This window comes from Prionailurus viverrinus, chromosome A1, assembly GCF_022837055.1.
Source record: "Prionailurus viverrinus isolate Anna chromosome A1, UM_Priviv_1.0, whole genome shotgun sequence".
NCBI lineage: Eukaryota > Metazoa > Chordata > Mammalia > Carnivora > Felidae > Prionailurus > Prionailurus viverrinus.
In genome coordinates, this window is record NC_062561.1 from 173,714,523 (window position 1) to 173,741,869 (window position 27,347).

The window sequence follows — 27,347 nt, forward strand, 5'->3', positions numbered from 1 at the left end:
AAGTTTATTTATTTATTTTGAGAGAGAGAGACAGTGAGTGCAAGCGGGGGGAGGGGCAGAGAGCAAGGGAGAGAGAGAACTCCAATCAGGCTCTGTGCCATCAGTACAGAGCCCCACATGGGCCTTGATCCCACAAACACTGAGATCATGACCTGGGCCAAATCACGAGTCAGATGCTTAACAGACTGAGCCACCCAGGCACTGCTCCTTATTTCTTTTAAATTTTTAAAATATATTGGCAGAGCTGTTCATAGTGTTTTCTTTTTGTTCATTTCTGCAGTATCTTTGTACTCTTGATATCAGTTATAACAAACCCTCACTTGGCCACCTAACCTGCCAACAGCTAGGCTTGGCTGGATGACACAGTCTTGACTTAGTTGCTATGTGTGCGTATCAGAGGCCCCTGGATGTCCTATTCCTGCTACATACATGCCTCACCTACATAGCATATTACCTTCGGCCAGCCCAGTGTGTAGCCAACCAACAAACCCAGATATTGCCAATCAACAGTGCCCAGGGGCTTCGCATTTCTGATAAGGACCTAGACAGTTTGTGGTCTTCTTTTCCCCCAAACTGCAACCTAGAGAACTTTCCTGGACTCCATGATTGATTGAGTTGCCGGTTTCCCCACTCAGCAATCAGTCCTAGGTCTCTAATGGGCTCTATTTGTTGTCCTTAACAATTATTTGTGCCTTCTCTTTTTTTACTTTAGCATTCTTGCCAAGAAGTTATCAATTTCATAAATCTTTTTAAAAACTCATCTTTTGTTTTTATTGTGCCTCCATATTGTGTGCTTGTTTTGCATTTCATTAATATTTCTTGTTTTTATTATATCCCTTTTTCTATTTTGTGTTTATTTTGCCGTTCTTTTTCTAAATTCTTGGAATGGATGCTCAACTCAGCCCTTTTTTATTTTCTTATAAAGCCATCACATTTCCTCTAAGTGCTGCATTTCAATTAATATTTTCATAATCCTTCAATTCAAATTATTTTTAAGTGGTCATAATTTTGTCTTAGCTCCATGGGCTATTTCAGAGTATGTTGCTTAATTTCCCATCATATGGGGTTTGGGCAGTGTTATTGATTTATAGGTTCATTCCAATATATGTAGAACGCAGGGCAATGAACCTATAGATCAATAACACTGCCAAGGAGATGTTTGTAATGTTTATTTATTCTGAGAGGTGGGGAGAGAGGTAGAGAGAGGGGGAGAGACAGAATCCCAAGCAGGCTCTGCACTCTGAGCACAGAACTCAACATGGGGCTCAATCTCATAAACCATGAGATCATGACCTGAGCCAAAATCAAGAGTTGGATGCTTAACTGATTGAGCCGCCCAGACATCCCTGTCAGGCAGATTTTTACAATCCATTCTTACCATCTGTTTTTAAACTATAGAATTTAATCTATTTATTTTCAATTGAATTACTAATACAAAGATTAATTTCTTTCACCTCATTTTCTTCTTCCTATACATCTAATTTGTTCTATATTTATTTCTCTTTTCTTGCCCTTTGAAAAATGTTCTCATTTCACTTTTTAAATCTATAGGTTTGACTGTTAAACATTTTCTTTCTAGGGGTGCCCGGCTGGCTCAGTCAGAAGAACATGAGACTCTTGATCTCATGGTCATGACTTTGAGCCCCATTTTGGGTGTAGAGATTAGTTAAATAAGTAACTAACTAAATAAATAAATAAATAAACTTTTGAAAATAAATAAAAATTTAAAAAAATATTTTCTTTCTGGGAATGCAAGCTGGTACAGCCACTCTGAAAAACAGTATGAAGGTTCCTCAAAAAACTAAAAATAGAACTACCCTATGACCCAGCCATTGCACTACTAGGCATTTATCCATGGGATATAGGCGTGCTGTTTCGAAGGGACACATGCATCCCCATGTTTATAGCAGCACTATCAACAATAGCCAAAGTATGGAAAGAGCCCCAATGTCCATCGGTGGATGAATGGATAAAGAAGATGTGGTATATATATGCAATGGAGTATTACTCGGCAATCAAAAAGAATGAAATCTTGCCATTTGCAACTACGTGGATGGAACTGGAGGGCATCATGCTAAGTGAAATTAGTCAGTCAGAGAAAGACAAAAATCATATGACTTCACTCATATGAGGACTTTAAGAGACAAAACAGATGAACATAAGGGAAGGGAAACAAAAATAATATAAAAATAGGGAGGGGGACAAAACAGAAGAGACTCATAAATATGGAGAACAAACTGAGGGTTGCTAGAGGGGTTGTGGAAGGGGAGATGGGCTAAATGGGTAAGGGGCACTAAGGAATCTACTCCTGAAATCATTGTTGCACTATATGCTAACTAATTTGGATGTAAATTTAAAAAATAAAAAAAATTTTTTAAATTAAAAACAAAAACAAAACAAACAAAAACAAACAAAAATATTTTCTATTTTAGTGATTATGCTAGAAATTACAACACGCATCCTTAATTTATTAAAATCTAAAGCTTATGAATTTATTTACCTATCTCTGGACCATATTAGGACCTTAGAAAATTTGAAATCTATCCATCCATCCCACTCCCAACATATAGGCTACTATTGTTTTATATTTATTTTCCCTAAAATCTCCAGAACACAGTATTATTGTTTTACTCTGCTTATTTATGTTTATCCACATGTTCACTACTTTCTTTATTCTTCTTTTTCTCTTGCAACTCAGAACTTCTGTCTGGAACCACTACCATTTTGCTTGACATATATCTTTACAACTTATCTTAATGAAGAGAGGGATAGGGGCAGAGAGAGAGGGAGACACAGAATCTGAATCAGGCTCTAGGCTCTGAGCTGTCAACACAGAGACCGACGCAGGGCTCGAACTCACAAACCGCAAGATCATGACCTGAGCCAAAGTTGGACGCTTAACCGACTGAGCCACCTAGGCGCCCCATTTTAATGTTTCTTTTTATCCTATTCTTTGTGTGTGTTTCTGTGTGTGTGTGTGTGTGTGTGTGTGTGTGTGTACGTATTTTCTCCTGTATTTCATAATATATTAAAGAGGGATTTTTTTTCCATTTTTTAAATTTGGGGGCAGGCAGAGGGAGAGGGAGAGGGAGAATCTCAAACTGGCTCCAAGCCCAGCGTGGAGCCCAATGTGGGGCTCAAACCCACAACCCTGAGATCAGGACCTAAGCTAAAATCAAGAGTTAGACATTCAACCGACTGAGCTACCTAGGCACCCATGAAGTGGGATTATTTTGAGTGTTCTACTTGCAGAGTCTCCATTCCATTTAAATTAAGTTTTTCTTCTTGTTTTGGTCTCTATTTCTCATTTTAGAGGAATTTCTCAGACATCTGGTGCTCCTTGGTTGTTTGCCCCATTAGGCCATATGATGTATTCCAGATTTCAGATCAACATTCCCAAAATGACTATAGTTTATTGGGTCCAGTTCAGGAAACACTGATCTCTGCCATCTTAGATGAACGGGAACTTTATCAGACCAGGCATAGGCAGGAGTAACACAGACAAAATGGTTTTCATAAGCCTCACCCCCCTTCCTTCCTCAGATTTTTCTCCACAACTCAAATTTTCCTTCATCTACTGTTGTCCTTCAAGACCTTTCCTGTGGCTCCTCCCTCAATAGAATCACTTCAAGTAAAAATCTGGTTATATTATTAATATACAGTATGAATGACTGATAAGACTAAATATGTTGTCTGGTATTTGGTTTTTAGAAAATGGGGACAAAGCATTTCTTGGGGATATACCAAAGGAATAGACTCTCAGGATATAAATTAGCCAACATCAAAGCAAATCAGCAGAAAGGTGTATGAAAATAGCCCACTCCCTTAATAAAAACAAACCTCTTATTCTACAAGACCAGCAATGGATGGAGAATCTCCACAATGGATGATGAAGAAGAACCTCATAACCTTAACTGTTGTCCTCTATGATTCACCTTCCCCTTTAGGATTTCCATCTAATTATGCCTGCATCCATTCCCAGGCCATAAAGTGGTAGAACTAGTTCCCTTTGGTATGGTGGCCCAAGAATGGACAACTCTTAATTCCTTAATACCCCAAACAAAGCAAAGTGGCAGCATTCATAGAAGATTTTGCAAATGTCTAAAGAGAATTAACATAGGAGTGGCAAGAAACTACTACGGCATATCTGAGGTGACTTACCATTCGTGGGTACTAGCCCTACCCCATCGTAATTCCCAGTACAGCCCTATCTATCGGGTATTATCACAGTTCCCAATATTTACAAGCATAAGACCAGATAATCTAATTCCTCTCATCCCAAAAGCAAGGTAATGAAGACTGAGAAAGAAGCTATCTCCTGCACAAGTAGCAGACTGGTGGGCTATGAACTATATCTAGCTCACAGATATATTTTGTCAGTTCTGCTCTACTTAAGAATCCTCTTTTAGGGGCGCCTGGGTGGCTCAGTCAGTTAGGCGTCCGACTTTGGCTCAGATCACGATCTCTCGATCCGTGAGTTCGAGCCCCGCGTCGGGCTCTGTGCCGACCGCTCAGAGACTGAAGCCTGTTTCGGATTCTGTGTCTCCCTCTCTCTCTGACCCTCCCCCGTTCATGCTCTGTCTCTCTCTGTCTCAAAAATAAATAAACGTTAAAAAATTAAAAAAAAAAGAATCCTCTTTTAAAACTTTAGCCATCAACATTGAGAATATGGAGAAATCATATTTAATAAAGGCAAAAATATGTTCTGGCATTGAACACACACACACACACACACACACACACACACACAGGCATGAAACACACACACAAGATCTGGAAACATGTGGCCCCTTGTCCCACAGGGCAACATTCGGCTACAGTTGAGCATTAGCTACCCTTGGCAAATAGGCACATGCCTTCCAGTTTGCTGGAGCCTCCATCTAGTCAACTTTGCTTGTTCACATTGTCTACCTGCCTTCGGTAAACATTTGCAACCCTCATGAACTGCAGGTCTGCGTCTGATGACCTACTCTTTCTCAGGTGACAGACTGGGAGGAACTACTAGCAATCACCTTCCCCTTCAGAGGACACCCCACCCTTCTCAGGGCTGTGGCTTCATAGACCTAAGTATGCACCATATTATAGTCCCGATAGTCATATAAGAGGCATACACTTAAAATGGGGTGCTTTTGTTATGAAGAGGGCTTTTGCCCAAAAGCCAGTACCATCTCACTAAACACTAACACACCCTTAGTGAGATTAAATCTCACTAAGTACTGTGTTGACATATACACAGCAAGGTGAAAATGTTGATGTTTACATCCCTGAGATTCTGGGTCTAGTTACTGTTACCCAAATGAGATATATGTGAAAAATCCTTTGAAAGATAATACAAACTAAGTAAAAAGAAAAAGGCATTGTGTAAGTGCTAGAAAAATCTAAACATTATGAGTGTTTTGGTTTTGGCATGAAAGCAACTGAAATAGGTGGCAATGGTAATTAAATTAACTCTTTAGGAGTCCAGGGTGGCATTTTCACACCTAAATCTCGATGAAGAAATTCTTAACAAGAAAATGAAAACCATCTTGGAAATTGGAATTCTAAGTTTTTGTTAATACAGCAGGAGAAAAATAGAAAAGAATACAGCGGTGTGAACTGTTAGAAAAACAATTAAGTCAGGAGTCAGGAGAGGTATAGTCTAGCCCCAGCCATGTCACCAGCTAACTCTGTGACATGAGAATTATTATTATTTAACACTTCCTCTCCATTTCCTCATCTATACTATGTAGAGTAAAACTAGATGATATGTAACAAACCCTCTGGGCTGTACTATAATTCAAGGGCAAACTTTTATCAAAATACTCTAAATCTTAAGTCAGATAAATCAAAGAAAACACTACAAATACCAAGAGACAAATCTGACATGATAATTAGTTTGCATTAAAATTTATCTAGAACTGACTTATACACATCCATAAAATGAAAGCTAAATAAATACACAACATATCAGATTAAATTCTGCTTCAACTAGAAGTGAGAATGTTTTTCTTGTAGATAGCAAACATAAATGGATCCACTGGAAACCATACAAAACGCTTCCAAAACAACCATAAAAATTTAACTGATTTAAACAGTCACTTACTAATGTCCTTTTATTAATATTCTCCAATGAACTTGCAGTAGCCTTGAGAGAGATAAAACAGGAAGCAAAATAAGCCTTCCTGAGCCTTTTGTGATTTTAATGTTGAGTGACAGATTCTCTAGAATGAACAATGGACAATGAAAGAGTCTGGCCAAACTAAACACTTTCTGTGAGCAGACTGAGCCTTTATCTCAGCCAAGAAATCATTTTTACTCCATGAAAAATATCTAAAATCTTGCCAAGTTGTACCACTGCCACTGAAATTGGAATGGCTTCAACATCCCATAAATACAGTGACACTTAATGAATTGCTTCAGTTAAATCATGCTGGAGGGAAAATAGATGAACAATCTTATTGTGTTATATGTCGTTCAAAAGATACAATCAACACAGGTAATCAGGGGCGCCCTTCATGCCAGGATTACCCTTGAGATAGGCACATCTGGATTCCCATGAACTTTTTATTTTTTGCTGACTAAAATGAAGTAATTTATACCATTGGGAAGTGAGTTAAAATAATGTATTCAAAAAGAGCAGCACCAAATAGCCAGAAAAAACAGCAAAAAATTAAATCAGAAAGTAAGAAGGACCAGTGTGTAATACTTGAAACATCATTTTCCAAGAATTTCGACCACCACAGAACAGCATAGTGACTTATAGGAGGTAATGACCTGCAAAAGAAATATAAACTATTTAATATCTCAAGAAATAAGGGTGCCTGGGTGACTCGGTTGAACATCCGACTTTGGCTCAGGTCATGATGTCACGGTTTTTGAGTTCCAGCCCCATATTGGGCTCTCTGCTGTCAGCACAGAGCCTGCTTCAGATCCTCTGTTCCCTCTCTCTGCCCCTTCCTGCTCTCGCTCTTTCTCTCAAATATAAACATTTAAAAAAATATCTCAAAAAATACCTGAGAATCCGGTGATCTTATATATGCTTGCTTAAAAGTTTAAAAACGAATACACCAGGGGTGCCTGGGTGGCTCAGTTGGTTGAGCATCTGACTTTGGCTCAGGTCACGATCTCATGGTTCGTGAGTTTGAGCCCCGCGTCGGTCTCTGTGCTGATGGCTTGGAGCCTGGAGCCTGCTTCAGATTGTGTCTCTCTCCCTCTCTCTGCCCCTCTGCCGCTCGCTTCTCTTTCTCTCTCTCAAAAATAAATAAACATTAAAAAAAAAAAGAGTGCACCCTGTTCTTTCCTTCTTACATTGTCCTTTATTGTTTCCTTTTGCCTGCAGTGACTGCAAAATGGACAGATGATAGTCAATGTACTACAAATAGATTTGACATCTTTAAGTGCAGAATTCAGAGTTCAGACTATGAAAAGCCAAATAAACACAAAGAATCAAAGTCCAAATATATCCAATACAGAAACATTTTCAGCCTGATAAATAACATACATCTGATTCTTGATTATTTTCACTTTCTCAGATGGTGTCAAAGTCATTTGTTATCTTTGATTTCATTAGCTGTTTAGCACTTACATTCTAATATATGGGCTCAGTTATCTGAGATCCCACAACACCTCAAATAACCAGTGAGGTCATAACTTGGTAGGGGTTTGAGGTGAAGTGATTTACAATATCCTCTCCTATTCCCTTGTTCAGAAGATCTTTTGGCCTCTTCATGGCAAATGACATGATTTCTCAGGCTAAACGCAAACAGATTTTCTTTCTATTTCAATATTTTCTATTTTCCCTGAGTTAGGAAAAAGGAAAATATTTAGTTTTAGTGGATGCTGCTGATCTGTAGGTTACTAGGTCTGAGATATATTAAGGAGATTATCATATTATATCCTTAATTATGCTCATAATTTGAAAGCAAGATATGCCACATATAAGCTGCTGTAATAACCAAGATTTTTCTGCATTAATACACTTTCATTGTAGGATTATGTCCCTGTGACAAGGCTCCCTTGAGCCTTCTTCTTCTCCTCCTCCTCACCTTCTCCCCTTCCTCCACCCCTTCCCCCCCTTCTTCTCCTTCTCCTTCTCCCCCTCCTCCTCCTTCTTCTCCTCCTCCTCCTTCTAAATAGCAAAGCCATTGGAATAGTCATTCTAGAAAATGTCTTTGCTGGTAATCTTAACAGTGTTTGGGCAACCTTATATCCTTTTTACCCCCTGACCCTGATGGGCTCTGTAAGTTACTGTCTGATAACAGAGTGATCATCAGCTTAAATGTCAAGAGCCCTACTAGTATCCAAAATCTATAAAGAGCTCACCAAACTCCACACCCAAAAAACAAATAACCCAGTGAAGAAATGGGCAGAAAACATGAATAGACACTTCTCTAAAGAAGACATCCGGATGGCCAACAGGCACATGAAAAGATGTTCAGCGTCGCTCCTCATCAGGGAAATACAAATCAAAACCACACTCAGGTATCACCTCACGCCAGTCAGAGTGGCCAAAATGAACAAATCAGGAGACTATAGATGCTGGAGAGGATGTGGAGAAACGGGAACCCTCTTGCACTGTTGGTGGGAATGCAAATTGGTGCAGCCGCTCTGGAAAGCAGTGTGGAGGTTCCTCAGAAAATTAAAAATAGACCTACCCTATGACCCAGCAATAGCACTGCTAGGAATTTATCCAAGGGATACAGGAGTACTGATGCATAGGGCCACTTGTACCCCAGTGTGCATAGCAGCACTCTCAACAATAGCCAAATTATGGAAAGAGCCTAAATGTCCATCAACTGATGAATGGATAAAGAAATTGTGGTTTATATACACAATGGAATATTACGTGGCAATGAGAAAAAATGAAATATGGCCTTTTGTAGCAACGTGGATGGAACTGGAGAGTGTGATGCTAAGTGAAATAAGCCATACAGAGAAAGACAGATACCATATGGTTTCACTCTTATGTGGATCCTGAGAAACTTAACAGGAACCCATGGGGGAGGGGAAGGAAAAAAAAAAAAAGAGGTTAGAATGGGAGAGAGCCAAAGCATAAGAGACTGTTAAAAACTGAGAACAAACTGAGGGTTGATGGGGGGTGGGAGGGAGGGGAGGGTGGGTGATGGGTATTGAGGAGGGCACCTTTTGGGATGAGCACGGGGTGTTGTATGGAAACCAATTTGTCAATAAATTTCATAAAAAAAAAAAATGTCAAGAGCCCTAAACAGCCCAAGAAGACAAACTAGAAGAGGAAAAAAGCTCTAAGGTTTGTACGTGAAAGAATCCTTTAATACAGTGCTTCTCTCAGTCTTCACCCAAGTACTCCAAAGGCAGTGGGCAAAGAAGTGTGTAATTACCCCAAGCCAGAGATTTCTTTCAAGTCTCATGTTTTACATTGAAAATTCAGGGGCGCCTGGGTAGCTCGGTCGGTTGAAATTCTGACTTCAGCTCAGATCATGGTCTCATGGTTCATGGGTTCAAGCCCCGCATTGGGCTCGCTGTTGTCAGCATGGAGCCTGCTCCAGATCCCCTGCCCCCACTTCCCCTTCCATGCTCGCGTTCTCTCTTTCAAAAATAAACAAAACATTTAAAAAAGAAAGAAAAGAAATATTTATTTTGAATTCTACTACTCATATATCAGCATTTCCTTAAATACAATTTTTTTAAACTTATCAAGTTACACAACTTTTCCTCCAAATAATCAATTACACTGATGCTTGAGATTATGCACCATGTTTGTTTGGGGGCATTTAATAACCTTCCCAGCACCCCCAACCACTTCCATGTGCTTCCCAAATGTTCACAGAACTCAGTGTGAGGTACAAGGACATTTAACTCAATTACAGGTTAAATACTCTCTAATGAACTCTTCTCTACCTCATCACCACCTAGGTATGTTTTCTTATTTCTACATCCTTTTACTTCTTTCCAATTCTCCAAGATCAGCTTGGGCTTTATTTATTTATTTATTTTTTACAAGAGTCTTGTCTTGTTTCTCTGTCCAACAATGATTTTCCTTTCTCATCTCCTTTGCATACCTTGTTCACCTCACATGTGTTTTATTTGATTATATAGAACTCTGAACTAGTTCTATTTATATATTTGTGTTTTTTTCCAGCTTTATTGACATGTTACTGACATATATATAACACATGTAAGTTTAAGGAGTGTAAAGTGATCATTTGACACACCATATATATTGCAAAATGATTACTGCAGGAAGGTTAGGTAACACGTCCATCCCCTCACATGATTATTATTTGTGTTTATGTGTGGTGATAACATTGAAGATCTACTCTTAAAAACTTTCAAGTATATAATACAATGTAATTAATTATAGTCACCATGCCGTACATTGGATCCCTAGAACTTACTCATCTTATAACTAAGCTTATACCCTTTGACTGACATGTCCCCATTTCTCCTGCCTCCAAACCCCTGGCAACCACCATTCTACTCTATTTCTTTGAAATCGACGTTTTTACATTCCACATATAAATGAGAACATACAGTACCTGTATTTCTCTGACATATTTGCTTAGCATAATGCCCTCATGGTTCCATCCATGTTGTCACAAATGGCAGGATTCCTTCTTTGTCATGGCTGACTAGTACTCTGGTATAGATATATATGCCATATCTTCTTTATCCATTCATCCATCAGTGGACACTCAGGTTGTCTCCATGTCTTAGGTATTGTGAATGATATTGCAATGAACATGGGAGTGCAGATACCTCTTCAATATAATAATTTCATTTCCTTCAGATATACACCCAGAAGTGGGATTCCTGTATCATTTGGTAATTCCATTTTTAATTTTTTAAGGAACCTCTACTATTATCCACAGTGGCTGCACCAATTAATATCTACACCAACAGTGTACAAGGGTTTCCTTTCTCCACATCCTTGCCAGTACTTGTTATCTCTTGTCTTTTTGATGGTAGACATTCTAACAGGTGTGAGGTGATATCTCATTGCTGCTTTGATTTGCATTTCCCTGATAATTAGTAATGTTGAGTATCTATTCATGTACCTGCTGGCCATTTGTAAGTCTTCTTTGATAAAAAGTCCATTCAAGTCCTCCACCCATTTTCAATTTGCATTTTTTTCCCTGTTATTGGGTTACAGGAGTGCCTCATATATTTTGGATATTAGTCTTTAATAGGATGGTTTACAAATATTTTCTCCCATTCTATAGGTTTCCTTTCACTTTGCTAATTGTTTATTTTGCTGTGCAGAAGACTTTTAGTTTGATGTAGTCCCACTTACTTATTTTTGCTTTTGTTGCTTGTGCTTTTAGGGTCATATTCAGAAAATTGCTGCCAAGGCCAATGTCAGGGAGCTTTTTCCTATATTTTCTTCTATTAGTTTTACAGTTTCAGGTCTTATATTTAAGTCTTTAATCCATTTCAAGTTAATTTTTGTGAATGGTGTAAGACAGGGGTCCAATTTCATTCTTTTGCATGTGAATATCCAGTTTTCTCAATACTATTTATTGAGGAGACAATCCTTTCCCTATTCAGGATTCTTAGCTCCCTTTTCAAATATCAGCTGATACTATATGCATGGGCTTTTTTTCTGGGCTCTTGATTCTATTCCTGTGGTCTAGAGTCTGCTTTTATGCCAATGCCATATGGTTTTGATTACTATAGTTTTATAATATAGCTTGAAATCAGCAAGTGTGATGCCTCCAGCTTTGTTCTTCATTCTCAGGATTGCTTTGGCTATTTGGGTCTTTTGTGGTTCCATACAAATTTTAGGGTTGTTTGTTCTATTTCTGTGAAAAAAATGCATTGAATTTAAAAAAAATTTTAATGTTTATTTATTTTTGACAGAGAGAGAGAGAGAGAGAGAGAGAGACAGAGCATGAGCAGGGGAGGGACAGAGACAGAGGGAGACACAGAATCCGAAACAGGCTCCAGGCTCTGAGCTGTCAGCACAGAGCCCGATGCGGGGCTCGAACTCACAGACCGCGAGATCATGACCTGAGCTGAAGTCGGGCGCTCAACAGACTGAGCCACCCAGGCACCCCAAATGCATTGAATTTTGATAGGGATTGCATTGAATCTACAGATGGCTTTGGGCCTTTTGTTTTCATTCATATTCATAATAATTTCACAAACTTAAGGGTAATTCTTTATGTGTATCACTTATCTACTGACACATAACAAGCCATTACAAAACTTAGTGACTTGAAACAGCAATAATTCATTGTTTCTTGTGATTCTGTCAATAATTGGTCAATAATTTGGGCGGGGCTTACATGGGCAGTTCTCCATCTTATCTCATCTAGACTCACTAACATAACTTGCAGTCATCTGGTAGCTCGACTGGGGATGGAAGAACTAAGACATGCACACATATGTGTCTGGGCCATGATGCTACCTATTGCCTAGGCCTCTCTGTGTGGTCCCTCACCATTGTTAGTCTAGCCCAGACTTCTCTTCATGGTTGCAAGAATGTTCCAAGAAGTGGGGGTGCCTAGTGGCTCAGTTGGTAGAGCATGTGACTCTTGCTCTCTGGGTCGTGAGTTCAAGCCCCACATTGGTCATAAAGCTTACTAAAAAAATAATAATAATAAAATTAAAAAAAAAAGAATGTTCCAAGGAGTGAAGCAGGAAGCTGCAAAGCATTTCGAAGCCTAGGCTCTGAGAAGTATGAGCAGACAAATCAGGAGGGTTTAGGAACTGCTCAAAAATAGCAAAGGCAATGATTAATAAAAAGAGATATAAGTCAACTAAATTAATCAGAGAACTGACCAAATCTACCCAAACCAAGTCTAAAGACCAATCAAACTACAGACAGTTGCTTGACAGTATTATTATTATGCAACAAAAGAATGTGAAATGACTGTTCCCATAATTTGGCTATTGTAGATAATACTGCTATAAACATAAGGATACATGTATCCCTTTGAATTAGCATTTTTGTATTCTTTGTGTACATACCTAGTAGCGCAATTGCTGGATCAGAGGGTAATTCTATTTTTAATTTTTTGAGGAACCTCCATACTGTTTTCCAGAGTGCCTGCACCAGTTTGCATTCCCCATCAACAGTACACCAACACCTGTTATTTTTTGTGTTTTTTATTTTAGCCATTCTGACAGTTGTGAGGTGATTCCCATTGTAGTTTTGACTTACATTTCCCTGATGATGAGTGATGTTGAGCATCTTTTCATGTGTCTGTTGGCCATCTGTATGTCTTCTTTGGAAAAATGTCTATTCATGTCTTCTGCTTTTTTTTAAAGTGGATTATTCACCTTTTGGGTGTTGAGTTGTATAATTGCTGTATATATTTTGGATATTAACCCTTTATCAGATATGTCATTTGCAAATATCTTCTCCCATTCTATAAGTCGTCTTTTAGTTTTGTTGATTGTTTCCTTCACTGTGCAGAAGCTTTTTATTTTGATGTGGTCCCAACAGTTTATTTTTTATTTTGTTTCCCTTGTCTCAGGAGACATATCTAGAAAGAAGTTGATATGGCAATGTCAAAGAAGTTACTGCCTGTGTTCTCTTCTAGGATTTTTATGGTTTCAGGTCTCACATTTAGCTCCTTAATCCATTTTCAATTTATTTTTGTGTACGGTGTAAGAAAGTGGTTCAGTTTCATTCTTTTTCATGTTGCTGTCTAGCTTTCCACAACATCGTTTGTTGAAGAGACATTCTTTTTCCCATTGGATATTCTTTCCAAGTGTCCATCAATTGATGAGTGGATAAAGAAGATGTGAGATTATATATATATATATATATATATATATATATACACATATATATATACATATAATAGAATATATATATTCCATATATATAATGGAATGTTACTCAGCCATAAAAAAGAATAAAATCTTGCCATTTGAAAGGACATGGATGGAGCTAGAGAGAATAATGCTAAGTGAAGTAAGTCAATCAGAGAAAGATAAATACCATATGATTTCACTCATATGTGGAATTTAAGAAACAAAATAAATAAGCAAAGAGGAAAAAAGAGAGAAACCAAGAAACAGACACTTAACTATAAAGAACAAACTAAGGGCTACTGGAAGGGAAGTGTGTGGGAGGATGGGTTAAATAGGCCATGGGGATTAAGAAGTGTACTTGTGATGAACACCAGGTGATGTATGGAGGGTTGAATCACTGTATTGTACACCTGAAGCTAACATGACACTGTATGTTAACTAACTGGAATTTAAATAAAAACTTAAAAAAAAAAAAAAGAAAGAAGGCAATTCCTTCTCCAAACTGCAAAATTTTGGCAAACCAATATAGGACCTTGTAATGCAACAAAACTATGTTGTACTTGTTGGAATCATAAAAAAAAAAAAATGTGAAATGGTATCTATTACTTAAAGACTTTAAAAGCCTATTCTAACTCCTGATTTAGGAGTAGAATAAATTAAATAAACATATTGTTCACTCTGTGACATAGAGCTTAGAGTTTGCAAAAAAAACTACCACTACCGCCAGTAAAAAAACAAACTTCCAGAACCTTCAAGTGGGACCAAAATCTACTGTGATTTCAGTCTAGTTTTATGCTAGTTGGGCAGTACTTTTAACACTGAATCACTCTCATGAGTGATTTTATTTAAAAGGCTCTGTGTTAATTATTAATTGCTCACACAGAACCCATAGGGGATTTAAAACATTTTTTTATTTTCTTAATTCACCAGCCAGAAACCTACATACTAGGGATAACCGAGCTGAATTGGAAAATGCCTTCTTGTCTCACTTAATTTAACCTGTTTCAAGAGTTTAGAAGAATTTTTATATACACAGAAAAAGCTCCACCAATATTTAAGAGTAACATTCATTCTGGAAAAAATTGGGATGTGTCAGGACTAGACAGGTTTTATGTATATTAACTAATTGTGGTTTTAATTTTTTGAAAGCAAGATACTAAACCAACATTCAGGGAGCTGCTTATTTATTTCTTTAAATCTGATAAGCAATCAGTATCTCCTTACATGTGGGGTTTGGAGACCTTTCTGCCTAAACTATATGTTCTTTGATCTATTTTTTTACTTTGAGTTCCTGTTAAGTAAAAGCCTTGCTATTTTGGTTTCTCTGAGACACTTCAGTACTTTGTATGTTCCTGCTGGACCACAGGGGCATTACCAGAGCAGTAATGAAGTCTGAAACATCAGGTGGGAATATAACTTAAGGCCAGACCAATAAAGTATCTTTGAAGATATAGGTTATTGGAAAATGTGCCCAGTGTTCTAATCTTAGCATAAATTAAACTTAGTTGTATTAATTAACAGGTTTTAATGTCTGCTGTCTTAAACAATGCTTTAAAACTATAGGGATTTGATTCAAATAAGTTCTTGGGCTCTCTGAGGTCTGACCAAAGGAAGAAAAACAAGTGCCCTCAAAGATCTGAAAAGCATAGGCTTGTAACAACCTCATTAGGCAAACTTGAAGGGTTTTATCAATTCTCCTCAGGCAATTCAGTGGTGTTTTTCAGTGGTCCTCACCCTGAAGCACTATCTCTTTCACAAAATTCACACATTTGACAAAAATATGTGGAAATCATGTGTAAAGTTTACAGGTTGGTTGAAGTAAAAAACTATTTATTTAAAAGGGCGTGTTTAAATAAAGGCTTCAATGGAATGGTGAACATGTATAAATATCTAAAGTTAGGATTTTTTTTTAACTCCAGTCTTTCCTAATCACAAAGAAAATTGAAAAAAAAATTAAATCATGGTTTTTAAAATGTGATTTAATTTTTAAAATTTACATTTCAAGATGAAAAAAATTAAATCACAAAATTTTAAATGAAAATTACAAGTGATTATAATAAACCTAAATCACTTGTTTTCCACTGGGAAATTAGGGAGCACACATTAAACCTCATAACTATTTTGATGTAATGTATGCCATCACTTCACTGTCAAAGGGATGGGTTTACCTAGCAGGAATTGTCCTCTCAGATCCCTTCTCAAGACCCTGGGGACCATGTGCCGACAATTTCTGGGAGTGGCCTCTGGATGGCAGTATTCTTTTAGTTGGCATTTTGATCATTAAGACTAAGTTCCAGGGGACTCCGAGAATCATCTTTTTCAATAATCAACGTTTTAGTGTTCTCAACTCCTTATTAGCTCTGTGGCTTAGAGCAAGGCAAGTAACTTCTTCAAGTCTCAGTGTCTTCCACTGTCTATGGAGGATTCTATTCTAAACTTGGAAGGTAGTCACAAGGATTAGAGATGATAATGATAATTATTATAAGAACACTATTATTTATTGAAAACCTAATGTGAATAGGCACTGTGTAGGAACTTTACAAATGATATCTCACTAAGTCCTTCCAATTATCCTCTAATGCAGGTATTACCACTTTATCTTTACAGATACGAAAACTGAAGCTGAGAATAATCAAGAATGCAACCTAAATCCCATAGCCACTCAGTGGTAAACCTGGAATTTCTTTCTAAGCATATAATACAAGTAAAGTGCCTACCAAATTGCCTTGTGCACAGTAAATATTAGTAATTTTTAACCATTTTTAATATTGTTATTTCTATAACTTAAGTTTTATATAACTGTTGTCTGAAAGACATTAAAAATTTTTAATATCATTTCTAAGTGGACATAAAAGAGATATAAAAATCTATTATGATCTAGTTGTTCAGATATCTTAATTTTTCCCCAAAGTATATTTCAGCAGAGAATGTAAGGACAAAGAGAAGATTTGTAAATAAAAGTTATGGTCAATTAAATGTGTGAAATGTTATATATTTTATTCTTCTCCTGGAGAGTCGCAAGAAATATTAGCATATTAAAGACTCAGAGATGTCTTGCAATAAAGAAAACTATTAATCTAGTTTAATCCAAAGCTTTCAAATGTATTTAAAAAAGTAATTCTTTCTTCACAAAATATTTATGACCATCCTTTGAAATCGGTGTTCTGTGGAAAACATTTGAGAAAAATGAATCTTTCGAAATTCCTCTTCCAACTTGAGCATGTAATGTTTTGATAACTCTTCTTTTTCTGCCAACTCAACTCCCTGCTGTGGATGTGGTGTGAAATGTCAGGACTGACAATAAAATCTTTCTGACACTTTACTGTTAAACCTAACTTTTTCTCAGGCTTTTCTTACAGCAGTACAACATTCTTTCTACTTCTGTCCATATTGCAACCACAGGTAAAACTTGCCTGAAACTCCTGCTCACAGTCTTTCTTATCTTCTGCACCATTCAGTTGCTTCTAAACCTCTGTTGACTCTAACATAAATTTTATTGCTACTTAAATTGCCATGTGATTATAACTTCACATTTAAATTATAAGTTCCTTGGTGTCTGGAACCATGCATTGTGCTGCCATTTATCCCTGAAAAAGCATGAACACTGTGCACTGCCCATTCAACAAATGCAACAAATATACACTAAACATCTCTAATATGCCAAGCTCTGTTCCAGGTGCTGGGGTATAGTAGTACCCCTGTAAGGCTGTCAGTACTTTAGTTGAACTTTCATTGTACTAGGGGAGATACATAAATGAGTCTTAGAATAAGTACATAATGTAATGTCAGATAAGAATAAGTGGTATGAAGCAACAGGGCATGTGAAAAGGCCTCTAGGGGCACCTGGGTGGCTCAGCCGGTTAAGCGTCCGACTTTGGCTCAGGTCATGATCTCACGGTTCATGAGTTTGAGCCCCGCATCGGGCTCTGTGCCAACAGCTCAGACCCTGGAGCCTACTTCAGACTCTGTGTCTCCCTCTCTCTCTATCCCTCCCCTGCTCACTCTGTCTCTCAAAAATAAATGTTAAAATTTTTTTTTAAAAAAAGAAAAGGCCTCTAATGAAGGAATATTTAAGATGAAATCTGAATAACCGAAAATGAGGTCAAAAAGAAGAGTGTTCTAGACAAGAGGAAAGGGCCAGGGCAAAGGCTGAAGTCTGGCTCAATTTTCTAAGTTAGAGGAAAACAGGAAGGTCAGTGTGGCTAGAACAAGCATAATAGGTCAGGGCAATCAGCATGATAACACTTACAGTGGTGGGTATGAGCCAGACTGCAGTATGGAATTTGGACGTCATTTTAGATGATATGGAAGCCATGGAATGCTGCAGACATGGGAATGAGCTAAGCATGTTTCCATAATGTTAAGAAGACCACTCTGACTGCAGGATAAATAATGGAATACAGGGGGTCAAGGTAGGCATCAGGGATGCCAGTTATAGGCTATCTTAGTAATTAAGGCAAGACATGATGGTGATTTAGGCAAGGGTGGTGGCAAGGGAGCAAAGGAGAGTAGACAGAATCTGGGTGTATTTTGACAAAAGAGACAACAGGACTTGCTGGCTTGAGCAAATGAGAGGGTGGTGATATTGTCAATATGGGGATATCTGGGAGATCAGTGACCCTGAGAGGAAGACTAAGGAAGGGGGTCAAGAATCCTTTTGACCGTGTTAAAGGTGAGAGGTCTATAAGACATCAAGGAATACATGTCATTTTTACCTGATTTGGCAGCTCATGGGAAAAAGCAGGGCTAGATACATACATTGAAGTCGCTGGTACAAAAAACATTATTTGAAGTCATGGGCACTAAATCATCCTGGGAGAGATCGTAACTCCAAGGCACCCTAGAGATCAAGACTGAGAAAGGGAAGCCAAAATGGCAGGCAGAAACCCAGGGAATGTGGTGTTGAGAAGTCCAAAAGAATAAAGTGCAGCTGGAGTGAGGGAGTAGTCAGCTGAGTAAAATGGCAAAGATCCAGAAGAGGACCAAGTTGGTCAACATGGAGGCAATCAGAGCGGGTCCATTGGAGCAGTGATGACCAAAGCTGGGAAGAGTGGGTTGAAGGCAGAGTGAGGGCTGGTAAACACTCAGTGTAGACAAACTCTTCATAAAGTTCTGCTGAGAAGAGGAGCATAGAAGTGGGACAGGAGCCAGAAGGATCGCAGAGCCAGGAAAGGGCTCCCCTGATCCCAAGATGGGAAGTACTAGACTCTACCTACATGGAGTCAGAAGGGAAGATTGCAATGTGGAAAAGAGAGGGACTCATAACTCATTGTTTAATTATTGTAGAGTTTTAAATGTATTTGTCTCACATTGGATTGAATAGGAGACTGTTTTCCAACATACGAGTTGCAACTGTGACAATCAATAGGAAATGAAACTGAGTGGCAGTAACGATAATATTAACTTGTATATAGGGCTAATTATGTGATAGGCACTGTTTTATGTGCTTTTCATATGTATATTTAACATCTAAATTCCTCTAAATAACAATTATTGTTCTCACGCTACACTTGATGAGGAAACTGAGATATGGAGAGTTAAGTAACTTGTCTGATGTCATGGAGGCAGGAAGTGACAGAACCAGGATTCACACTCAAATAACCTGACTTTGAAGCTTTAACTACCAGGATAAACTGGCACAGGGTTGCACATCTGCTGGCATTTCCTCAGTTCACAAACTGTTTTATGACTCACCAGCCCTCAATTACCTCTTTTTTCTCCAAGTCATACAGTTACAAAGGTTGAAAGGAATTGTTTTTCAACTCTTTCTCTAGTTAGGGCAATCCTATGAAATGGACCGTTCAATTAGATGTGGGCAGCAATTCTATCAAAACTGTCCCTTTTAGAATATTTATAAACTACACATTAAAATAAAAATTTTGACTGTATAGGTTGTTTTCCATACAAGCATTCCTCCTATATACACAGTAAATATTACTTCAGTGACCACATGGGATTCACTCGTTGGGATATACCACAGTTTACTTCAAATGTGTCTGTGTGTGTGCTTATTAATTTATGTAAGATGGCCATGTTCTTGGCAGAAAAATTAGAAAATACAGCTTACAAAAAGAATTCCACTCATTCTTTCATTTAATACACATTACTGTGTGTGCATTTTAGGTCATGCAAGTATTACAAATCATACTTTCAAATGCTATTTAAAAGCATGAGGAAGGGCACCTGGGTGGCTCAGTTGGTTAAGTGTCTGACTCTTGATTTCGACTCAGGTCGTGATCTCATGTTCATAGGATCGAGCCCCATGTGGGGCTCTGTGCTGATAGCACAGAGCCTGCTTGGGATTCTCTCTCTCTCTCTCTCTCTCTCTCTCTCTCTCTCCTCTTTCTCTGCCCCCCACCACATGCATGTACACACACACACATGCTCTCTTTCACTCTCTCTCTCTCTCTCTCAAAATAAATAAATAAACATTTTAAAAAGCATGAGGAAAATGCAAAGGAAGAATTTCAGGATACAAAACTATAGAAAGTATGTGAAAAAAATAGTAAAAAACAATTAAATCACATATACACACATGAGAAAGAGAGAGAGAGAAATCTAAACAGTAGCTATTATTTCTGGATGTGAGATATTAAGGATGATTTTTATTTTCTTCTGATTGCCTTTCCCCCCTTATTTTTCTATAATGAACATATATTACTTTAATATTCGGAAAAATGTTACTTTAAAAATTAAATATTTCTACCTATTATGCTGAGAGCACATGCATTACCAGACATCTGATTTGAAGCTAAAATGGAATCCATTAAGATAGTAAGGCATAGGGGATATGAGGACACGTTTATTATTTCAATTACTCAATAATAATGCTCCAAATGATTTCACTGCCAAGAGCACTGTTCAGGATGTGTGTGTGTGTGTGTGTGTGTGTGTGTGTGTGTGTGTGTTGTGGGGCACTACATAATTATCTATGCTAATTAGTATATATTTAACAAATGATGGACAATTAACATGGAGCTTTGTTTCCTGCCACTAGATCTACCTCGGAGAAAAAGAAACAGAGAAAGAGAGAGATCCAGGAGACATTTTCAAGGAAAAATTTTTTTTTAATTCCTTTAAATATAATAGAAAATTCAGATACTTTCATCTGGCCCTTTGTTCAGGCTACCCTTTCAGATGCCTCTTGTTTTTCCCTTTAAATCTTGTAAAAATTGTGAAAAATTATAAATATACTAACAATATATAAACATTTGAGTGCTCAAAAAATGTACTATAAACCCCATGCTCCCATCACCCAGCTTCAATAATTATCAACATTTGTGGGGCCTTTTTTTCTACTTGCTTATCTTGCACTAGTAGGAAACAATAATACTTATGAACAGGAAAACTCTGTAGAAAAAATTTTAAAGATTAAGCAAACAAGAGATGGGTTTTTTAAAACCACACTGCACAGAGCTGCACTAAACTTTGAAGGAGTCCCCAAATAGCTTCTGAGGCCTACTGGTGCAGTCACCACTTCTCCCATCCAATGTGCCCCCTTCTTCTCCAACAGCTAAATAGCTATGCATTATTACGCTTGGAAAATGGAAGAACTAAAATAAAGAATGCACTAAGCTCAAAACTGAAACTGTAAGACAGAATTGGGGGAAGTAGGGAACATTCACCCAGGGAAAGTGTGGCCAAGAAGACAGCCTGTGGATGAGCCAGCAGCAGGCTGGGCAGGCCACTCTCATCTACAGAGGTCACCAAGCAGGGCTAGTGGAGCACTACCAAACTGTCACCTGGTTGTACCTACCCAAACTGTTGTCGCTGCTCGTGGGCCAGGACGCAATTCTATCCCTCAGCTTCTTCTTTTTACAGGAGTTGTCTGACTTCTCAGAAAGACCTACTTCCTCCTTCCTAATTTCTCGAACGAGCTGCATGCGGCACCTTGTAAAATCCTGAAAGGAAATCTTCCCATGTTCATCTGCGCCCAACTGGTTCATGATCTCAGCCACAGACTCTTCCATATTCAGTTGGCGGCAGACCATCAATAAGTCATTTCTACAGGAGGGTTGGACAGAAGAAAACTCATTAGGAGAGACATTTGAGCTGGAGAACGTGGTCAATGGGGGTGGGGGAGGGGTGGAAAGAGCATTTCTTGAACATATCCACACACAGGAAACCTATTTCCAACTTCCTCATTGCTTCTAGAAAAGTGGTAAGTGTGCAAAAAGATCTGTTTCATCTGGGTGATTCTAGGCAAGAACTCTATTTAATTATTTGGAAGAGTGTGGTGCCTGGGTAGCTCAGTTGTTAAGCATCTGACTTCAGCTCAGGTCATGATCTCACAGTTCATGAGTTCAGTCCCACATCAGGTGAGCACAACCCCTGCTTTGGGTAAAAACACAAGCCCTGCTTCAGGTGAGCCCTGCTTTTCTCTCTCTCTCTCTCTCTCTCTCTCTCTCTGCCTCTCTCTCTCTCTCTCTCTGCCCTTCACTCACTTGTGTTCACTTGCTCTCTCTCTCTCCTCAAAAAAACCCAAAAAATTATTTGGAAGAGTAGAGCAACTTAGAATCTTTTGGTTCTCTTTTCCCTCCTGTCTCCAGGCCTCTTCCTCCCTGTCTTTCTTTTGAAATTGATGGAGCACCTGTAGAGTGCAGCCCTGTAATCTCACTACAAGATAAAGTTTCAGAACATAGAAAAGACATTGTTTCTCCCTTTGGCAGAGTTTAAAATCTAGTCCAGTTGTAAAAGAACAACAAAGATTATAACAAGCTTGTTCTGAACCAATCAGCAAACTTCGGCACTTCTTTCAAAGACTATTTAATCTCAACTTGCATGACTCACTGCTGGCCTACCTCTGGTTTTTCTTAATCTTCTTTGAGTATTTTCCATCTTCTCACCAGCAACTAGCCCTAAGACTTAGAGCAGGAGTCAAAATCCCACACATCTTCCAGGACTAGGACATTATGTAAATGTGAGAAGTGGATGGATCTAAGACAGGAGGGGCTGGTCGAGTCTGGGGCTGGACTAGAGAAGGATACCCAGCCTGTATGTTCTCAAATTTAAAAATCAAAAATAAAACTAATTAAAAAGGAACAATAAGAACAACAACATGATGCTGGCCAAGAGCACTTATCTAGAGGACATCATTTGACCCCTGACACATAAGTCTTGTTCTTTTCTATCTGCATTCCTTGGGGAAACATATTGTTCATATTGCTCCAACTAGAAGTCTCAATGAAGGTCAAAGGATTACAGAATTTAAGAGCTGGAAGAGACATAAGAAACTCGTCCATGGTCACAAACAAAGCTAACTTGTGCTCCTGTCTCAACACACCACCAAAGTTCAATTATTTTGAGGACATGGCCAATTGGATGTTTGCTGATATCTGAAACCTAACCATGCAAAGTAAGACCAATTGCTGTCTTCCAGCCACCCTTCACCACTGCTGCTCCTGGTCAGTACTACTACAGTTTCCCCACCTTCCCGATGCTCACGGAATGATAGATAATTTTAATTTCTTCTCCTTCACTCCGTCTTACCCTTAATTTCCCCCTCCCTGGTTCCCAGTGTCCAGTTTATTGTCAAATTTCTGTTGCTCCTGTCCTTGGAATGCTTTTATATTTACTCTTAATTGGGGTTTTCTGCTATATTACACTAGTTTCTCTAGCCAATCACCCTGCTCCCATATGTCATTCCATCTTCATGTTTTAGAAATATTTTTACACATAGCTACATGTTTTATTTTATCTTGTGTGTATGTGTGTGTACATATGTGTATCATGTATATGCCTATGTACATTTAATTGTATCTATTTGGAGGGTAGATGGATGGGTAGATGAATAAATAAACATACACATAAAAGTAGGAATGGCAGATTAAATTATTAGTCTTAATTTTTCATTCCCCTGGAGTAGTGCTATACATCCATACCCTTGCCTTGACCTCAGGGCTAAGGACACTCATGGTAGGTATGTCTTTCCTTTTCCCTTAACTTTAGGCTTGACATCAAACTTGCTTTGGTTCCCTGGGATGTTAGCATATATATATTTATGCAGTTGGGCTTGTCCCCAGCCACTTTTCCCTTCATTGTGAAAAGAACAAACCACAGTAGCCATTAACCCTCTAATTTGGGCCTCACTTCAGCCAACCTGTGGACCCGTAGCCTAAAAAGAGCCACTTCAGCTGACCCCAAGATGTATGATCAAGGATAAGTTCTTGTTTCTGCCAGTGAGATTTTGTGATTCCTCCCCAGCAATAACTAACACTGGAACAGTGTTTTGTTTTGTTTTAGTGCATTCATATGCTTATCTTTTTTTCCCTTCCCTGAATACAACCTAATACTCAGCTGGATTCATCCAAGACTTCAGGATGTTAGGATCGCTAAAGCAGTAATCCAAATAGAAGGCAAGGGTCAATGTTCTAATATAAAAATTTTATATTCTAATATAGAAATTTCTTTTTTATATTTTCAGATAATAGTCTTAACAGTTAGGCTTGGTAGGAAATAAAGAGGTTTTCTAAATTCCAGAAGTTCATGTAAAAAGATGTCACTAACATTTTCTGAATGGTAGGAAAATGGTGTCTTCACTTTTATGTTTGCCTATCTGTATTTTGTAACTTTCTATAACATACTCCACCACTTTCATAAATTCCTATGTCATTTTTCAGGTTTTAAAAATGAGAATAATAGGGGCACCTGGGTGGCTCAGTCGGTTAAGAGTCAACTTCAGCTCAGGTCACCATCCCACGGTTCGTGGGTTAGTGTTGGGCTGTGTTGGGCTCTGTGCTGACAGCTCAGGGCCTGGAGCCTACTTCAGATTCTGTGTCTCCCTGTCTCTCGGCCCCTCCCCCCACTCACACTCTGTCTCTCTCTCTCTCTCAAAATAAATAAACATTAAAAAAACCTGAGAATAAGAAAAGCACCTATCTCAGAGCAGTTTTCTGAGAATAAATGGCATAATGCATGTAAAGCACTTAACAGTTCCTGGCATATATTAAGTACTCAATAAATAGTATCCATTAATGATTACGTTATAACTATTGATCGTACATCTTTCACAATGCCCCAGTTTCATGATTAAGTCTTTAGTAATTAAGCACAAACTTCTCAGGGGAAAACAAGTGCTAACTGACTACCTCACTAAGAGGAGACATCTGTCTGCAGAGGATGCCTTTCCTCTGCCTGTGGCACACTTATGGGCGCACCTGGTGAGAAACCCAACTCTGTCCAGACTTGTGAAGCTCCAGTCTACAAAAAGTGGCTTAAATAAAGATAGATCAAAAACAAAATACATTGCCCTCAACTAAATATAGTCAAATTGTAATCTTTAAATAGAAATACGAATTTCTTTCTTTTTTTTAAATTTTTTAAAATGTTTTTATTTATTTTTGAGACAGAGAGAAGACAGAGCGTGAATAGGGGAGGGGCAGAGAGAGAGGGAGACACAGAATCTGAAGCAGGCTCCAGGCTCTGAGCTGTCAGCACAGAGCCCGATGTGGGGCTCGAACTCATAGACTGCAAGATCATGCCCTGAGCCGAAGTCAGAGGCTCAACCGACTGAGCCACCCAGGTGCCCCAGAAGTATGAGTTTCTAAAAACTAAATGAAAGCTAAATTCTTTCAGCTAGTTCTTCAGAACTAGCAATAACAGCCGACATGCCTGCAGAGGCAGTGCTATTATCCCCATTTCACAGGTAAGGATGTGAAGGCTGAAAGAGGCACAGCACTATTATGTGGCAGAGCCAAGAACCTAAATCTGGAATCAGTCTGATTCCAACGCTCTTACCCTTTCCCTTCTATCATCCACCATCTTGAATGTCAGCGATAGCTAAATTTTGGCAGGTGAACACAAGTGAGGACAGCTTGATTCAATATCATTAATTAATAATACTTTTATATTAAACCAGAAAGACTATATATACCTATACATTATTACCTACTATGTTAAATATGGATGGAATAATAAATTACTTTTTGTTATCAACATGATGAGAAAACTAAGTTACACGAGAAGAAAAAAAATTCCCAAAGCTCTCCTTTACATACCAGGAGCTAAGCCTACAGAACGTGGATCACAGAGTTTTACCATGAGCCATTGTGCTAGGTTGTTTAAAATGGCTCTCGGTGAATTATACTCTCCTGTGACTGTGCGCCTCTACAATGTGCCTTGACTATCCCTCCCTTCAACAGGCAGAGGCGATTTCCCTGCCCTTGAACCTGCGTTGGCTTTGTGACTTACTTGGACCAATGGCATGTGCCAGAAAGAATATTTCAGGATTGCTGAATACAGGCCTTAGGAAGCCTTGTACCTTCCACTTTCAGCACAAGTCCGTCCAATCCAGGCAATCCTGTAGCCCACTCAGGCCCACAGGTGAGCTCTTCCTTCTGACAGCAGTTAGCCCCTGCACCATTCAATCAGGGCCTATACACAGTTGCATGACAACTTTTGGATGTAATTTTGGAAACTTGCATTTCTCTCCCTCTCTTGTTATTATTTTCACATGCTCGAGTCTAACCTTCCCAATGTGACCACAAGGTCCTGGACGCCAGTGTGGGCCATGCATCAATCTCCCTTAAGATCTGTGCCGCACCTAGGACATTGCCCTATACATAGCAGAGCTCCATGACATTTGTTTTGATGGACTGATTTATAAAATTCTCAGAAGTTAAAAATGATCACTCTTTGGAAGGGAGTTCCCAATTTATTTGATATTTCCCCACATATACCTCTCCTGGTATTTTCTCACATAAGGCAGCACACGGATGCTCAGTAAGTATGAATGACCAATGGGCACCATAAAAACAACAGCCCTGTAGCCTTAGTGACAGAGCAGCATGACAGTTTCTTTGCTCTAGGCCAGGAACATCTCTCAGAGGAAGAGATACTAAACAGCAGTTGTCCCAGACCAAGATCATTTAGTGAAGTACTATTTCAGTAGCAGCAACATCTCACAGAAGACACTTGCATTCAATCCAAAACTCAACCAAAATTTTGTACATTATTTCAGAAAATACATTCATTCATTATAGAAAATGTAGACAAGCAAAAAGAAGAAAATACAAATTACATGCAGTCACTCTACCCAGCAATAACCACAGTGAACATTTTGGTTAATTTCACAAAATTTTGGTGAACATTTCTACCTCTAAAGTTCTTCTAAATAAATAAATGTCCTCTAAACCCGTTTTTTACTTTCATCATTTCTACAAAGTTTTTCATATTTATTCATATTCATGTATGCATATCTTATCTTCAGAAGATGTTACCATGAGCAAGAAAGGATTCCAGTTTATAAAAGAGGAACTGGCAAGTCCGATAATATTTAGTTCTGTAGAGAACACCAGTCACCAGGCAGCAAAATTAAAATATGACTGAAGACCGATGACTCTAGCTCAAAACTGCATGTTTTTGCAATGTACAGCTATTACTTTATATATAAAAGCCTTTTTGTCTCTTGGCTATTCTTCCTTTAACTTATAAAGAAATTGAGTAGGAAGTGGAAATTCAATGAAGCTATTTATCATTCAGGGAAATTCACAGCCTAACATCAGGAATAGCTAATGGAAAAGATGGGCTTACATCTACAGAGGCTCAGAGGCAGAGAAAAACATTATTCTTCCCCACAATGATACTAAATCCCAAACCCAGTTGGAATGAAGGCTGAGCAAAAGCAATCA

The 27,347-nt window shown here is 38.4% G+C and overlaps 1 protein-coding gene and 1 long non-coding RNA gene across 10 annotated transcripts in view; one reads left to right on the top strand and one right to left on the bottom strand.

The window, feature by feature from the left end:
- LOC125176992 (uncharacterized) overlaps positions 1–16,674 on the top strand; it is a 64,393-nt gene extending 47,719 nt beyond the window's left edge. For all 6 annotated transcript variants that reach the window (XR_007156460.1, XR_007156461.1, XR_007156452.1 and 3 more), the window contains one exon: positions 16,327–16,674. This is a non-coding gene — a long non-coding RNA (uncharacterized LOC125176992). The remainder of the gene's footprint in view (positions 1–16,326) is intronic.
- Positions 1–27,347, bottom strand: part of MCC (MCC regulator of WNT signaling pathway) — a 470,733-nt gene that overhangs the window by 324,255 nt on the left and 119,131 nt on the right. For all 4 annotated transcript variants that reach the window (XM_047878946.1, XM_047878931.1, XM_047878922.1 and 1 more), the window contains exon 2: positions 21,476–21,723. In XM_047878946.1, coding sequence (XP_047734902.1) covers positions 21,476–21,710 — 235 coding nt within the window. In that variant the 5' untranslated portion in view covers positions 21,711–21,723. The remainder of the gene's footprint in view (positions 1–21,475; positions 21,724–27,347) is intronic.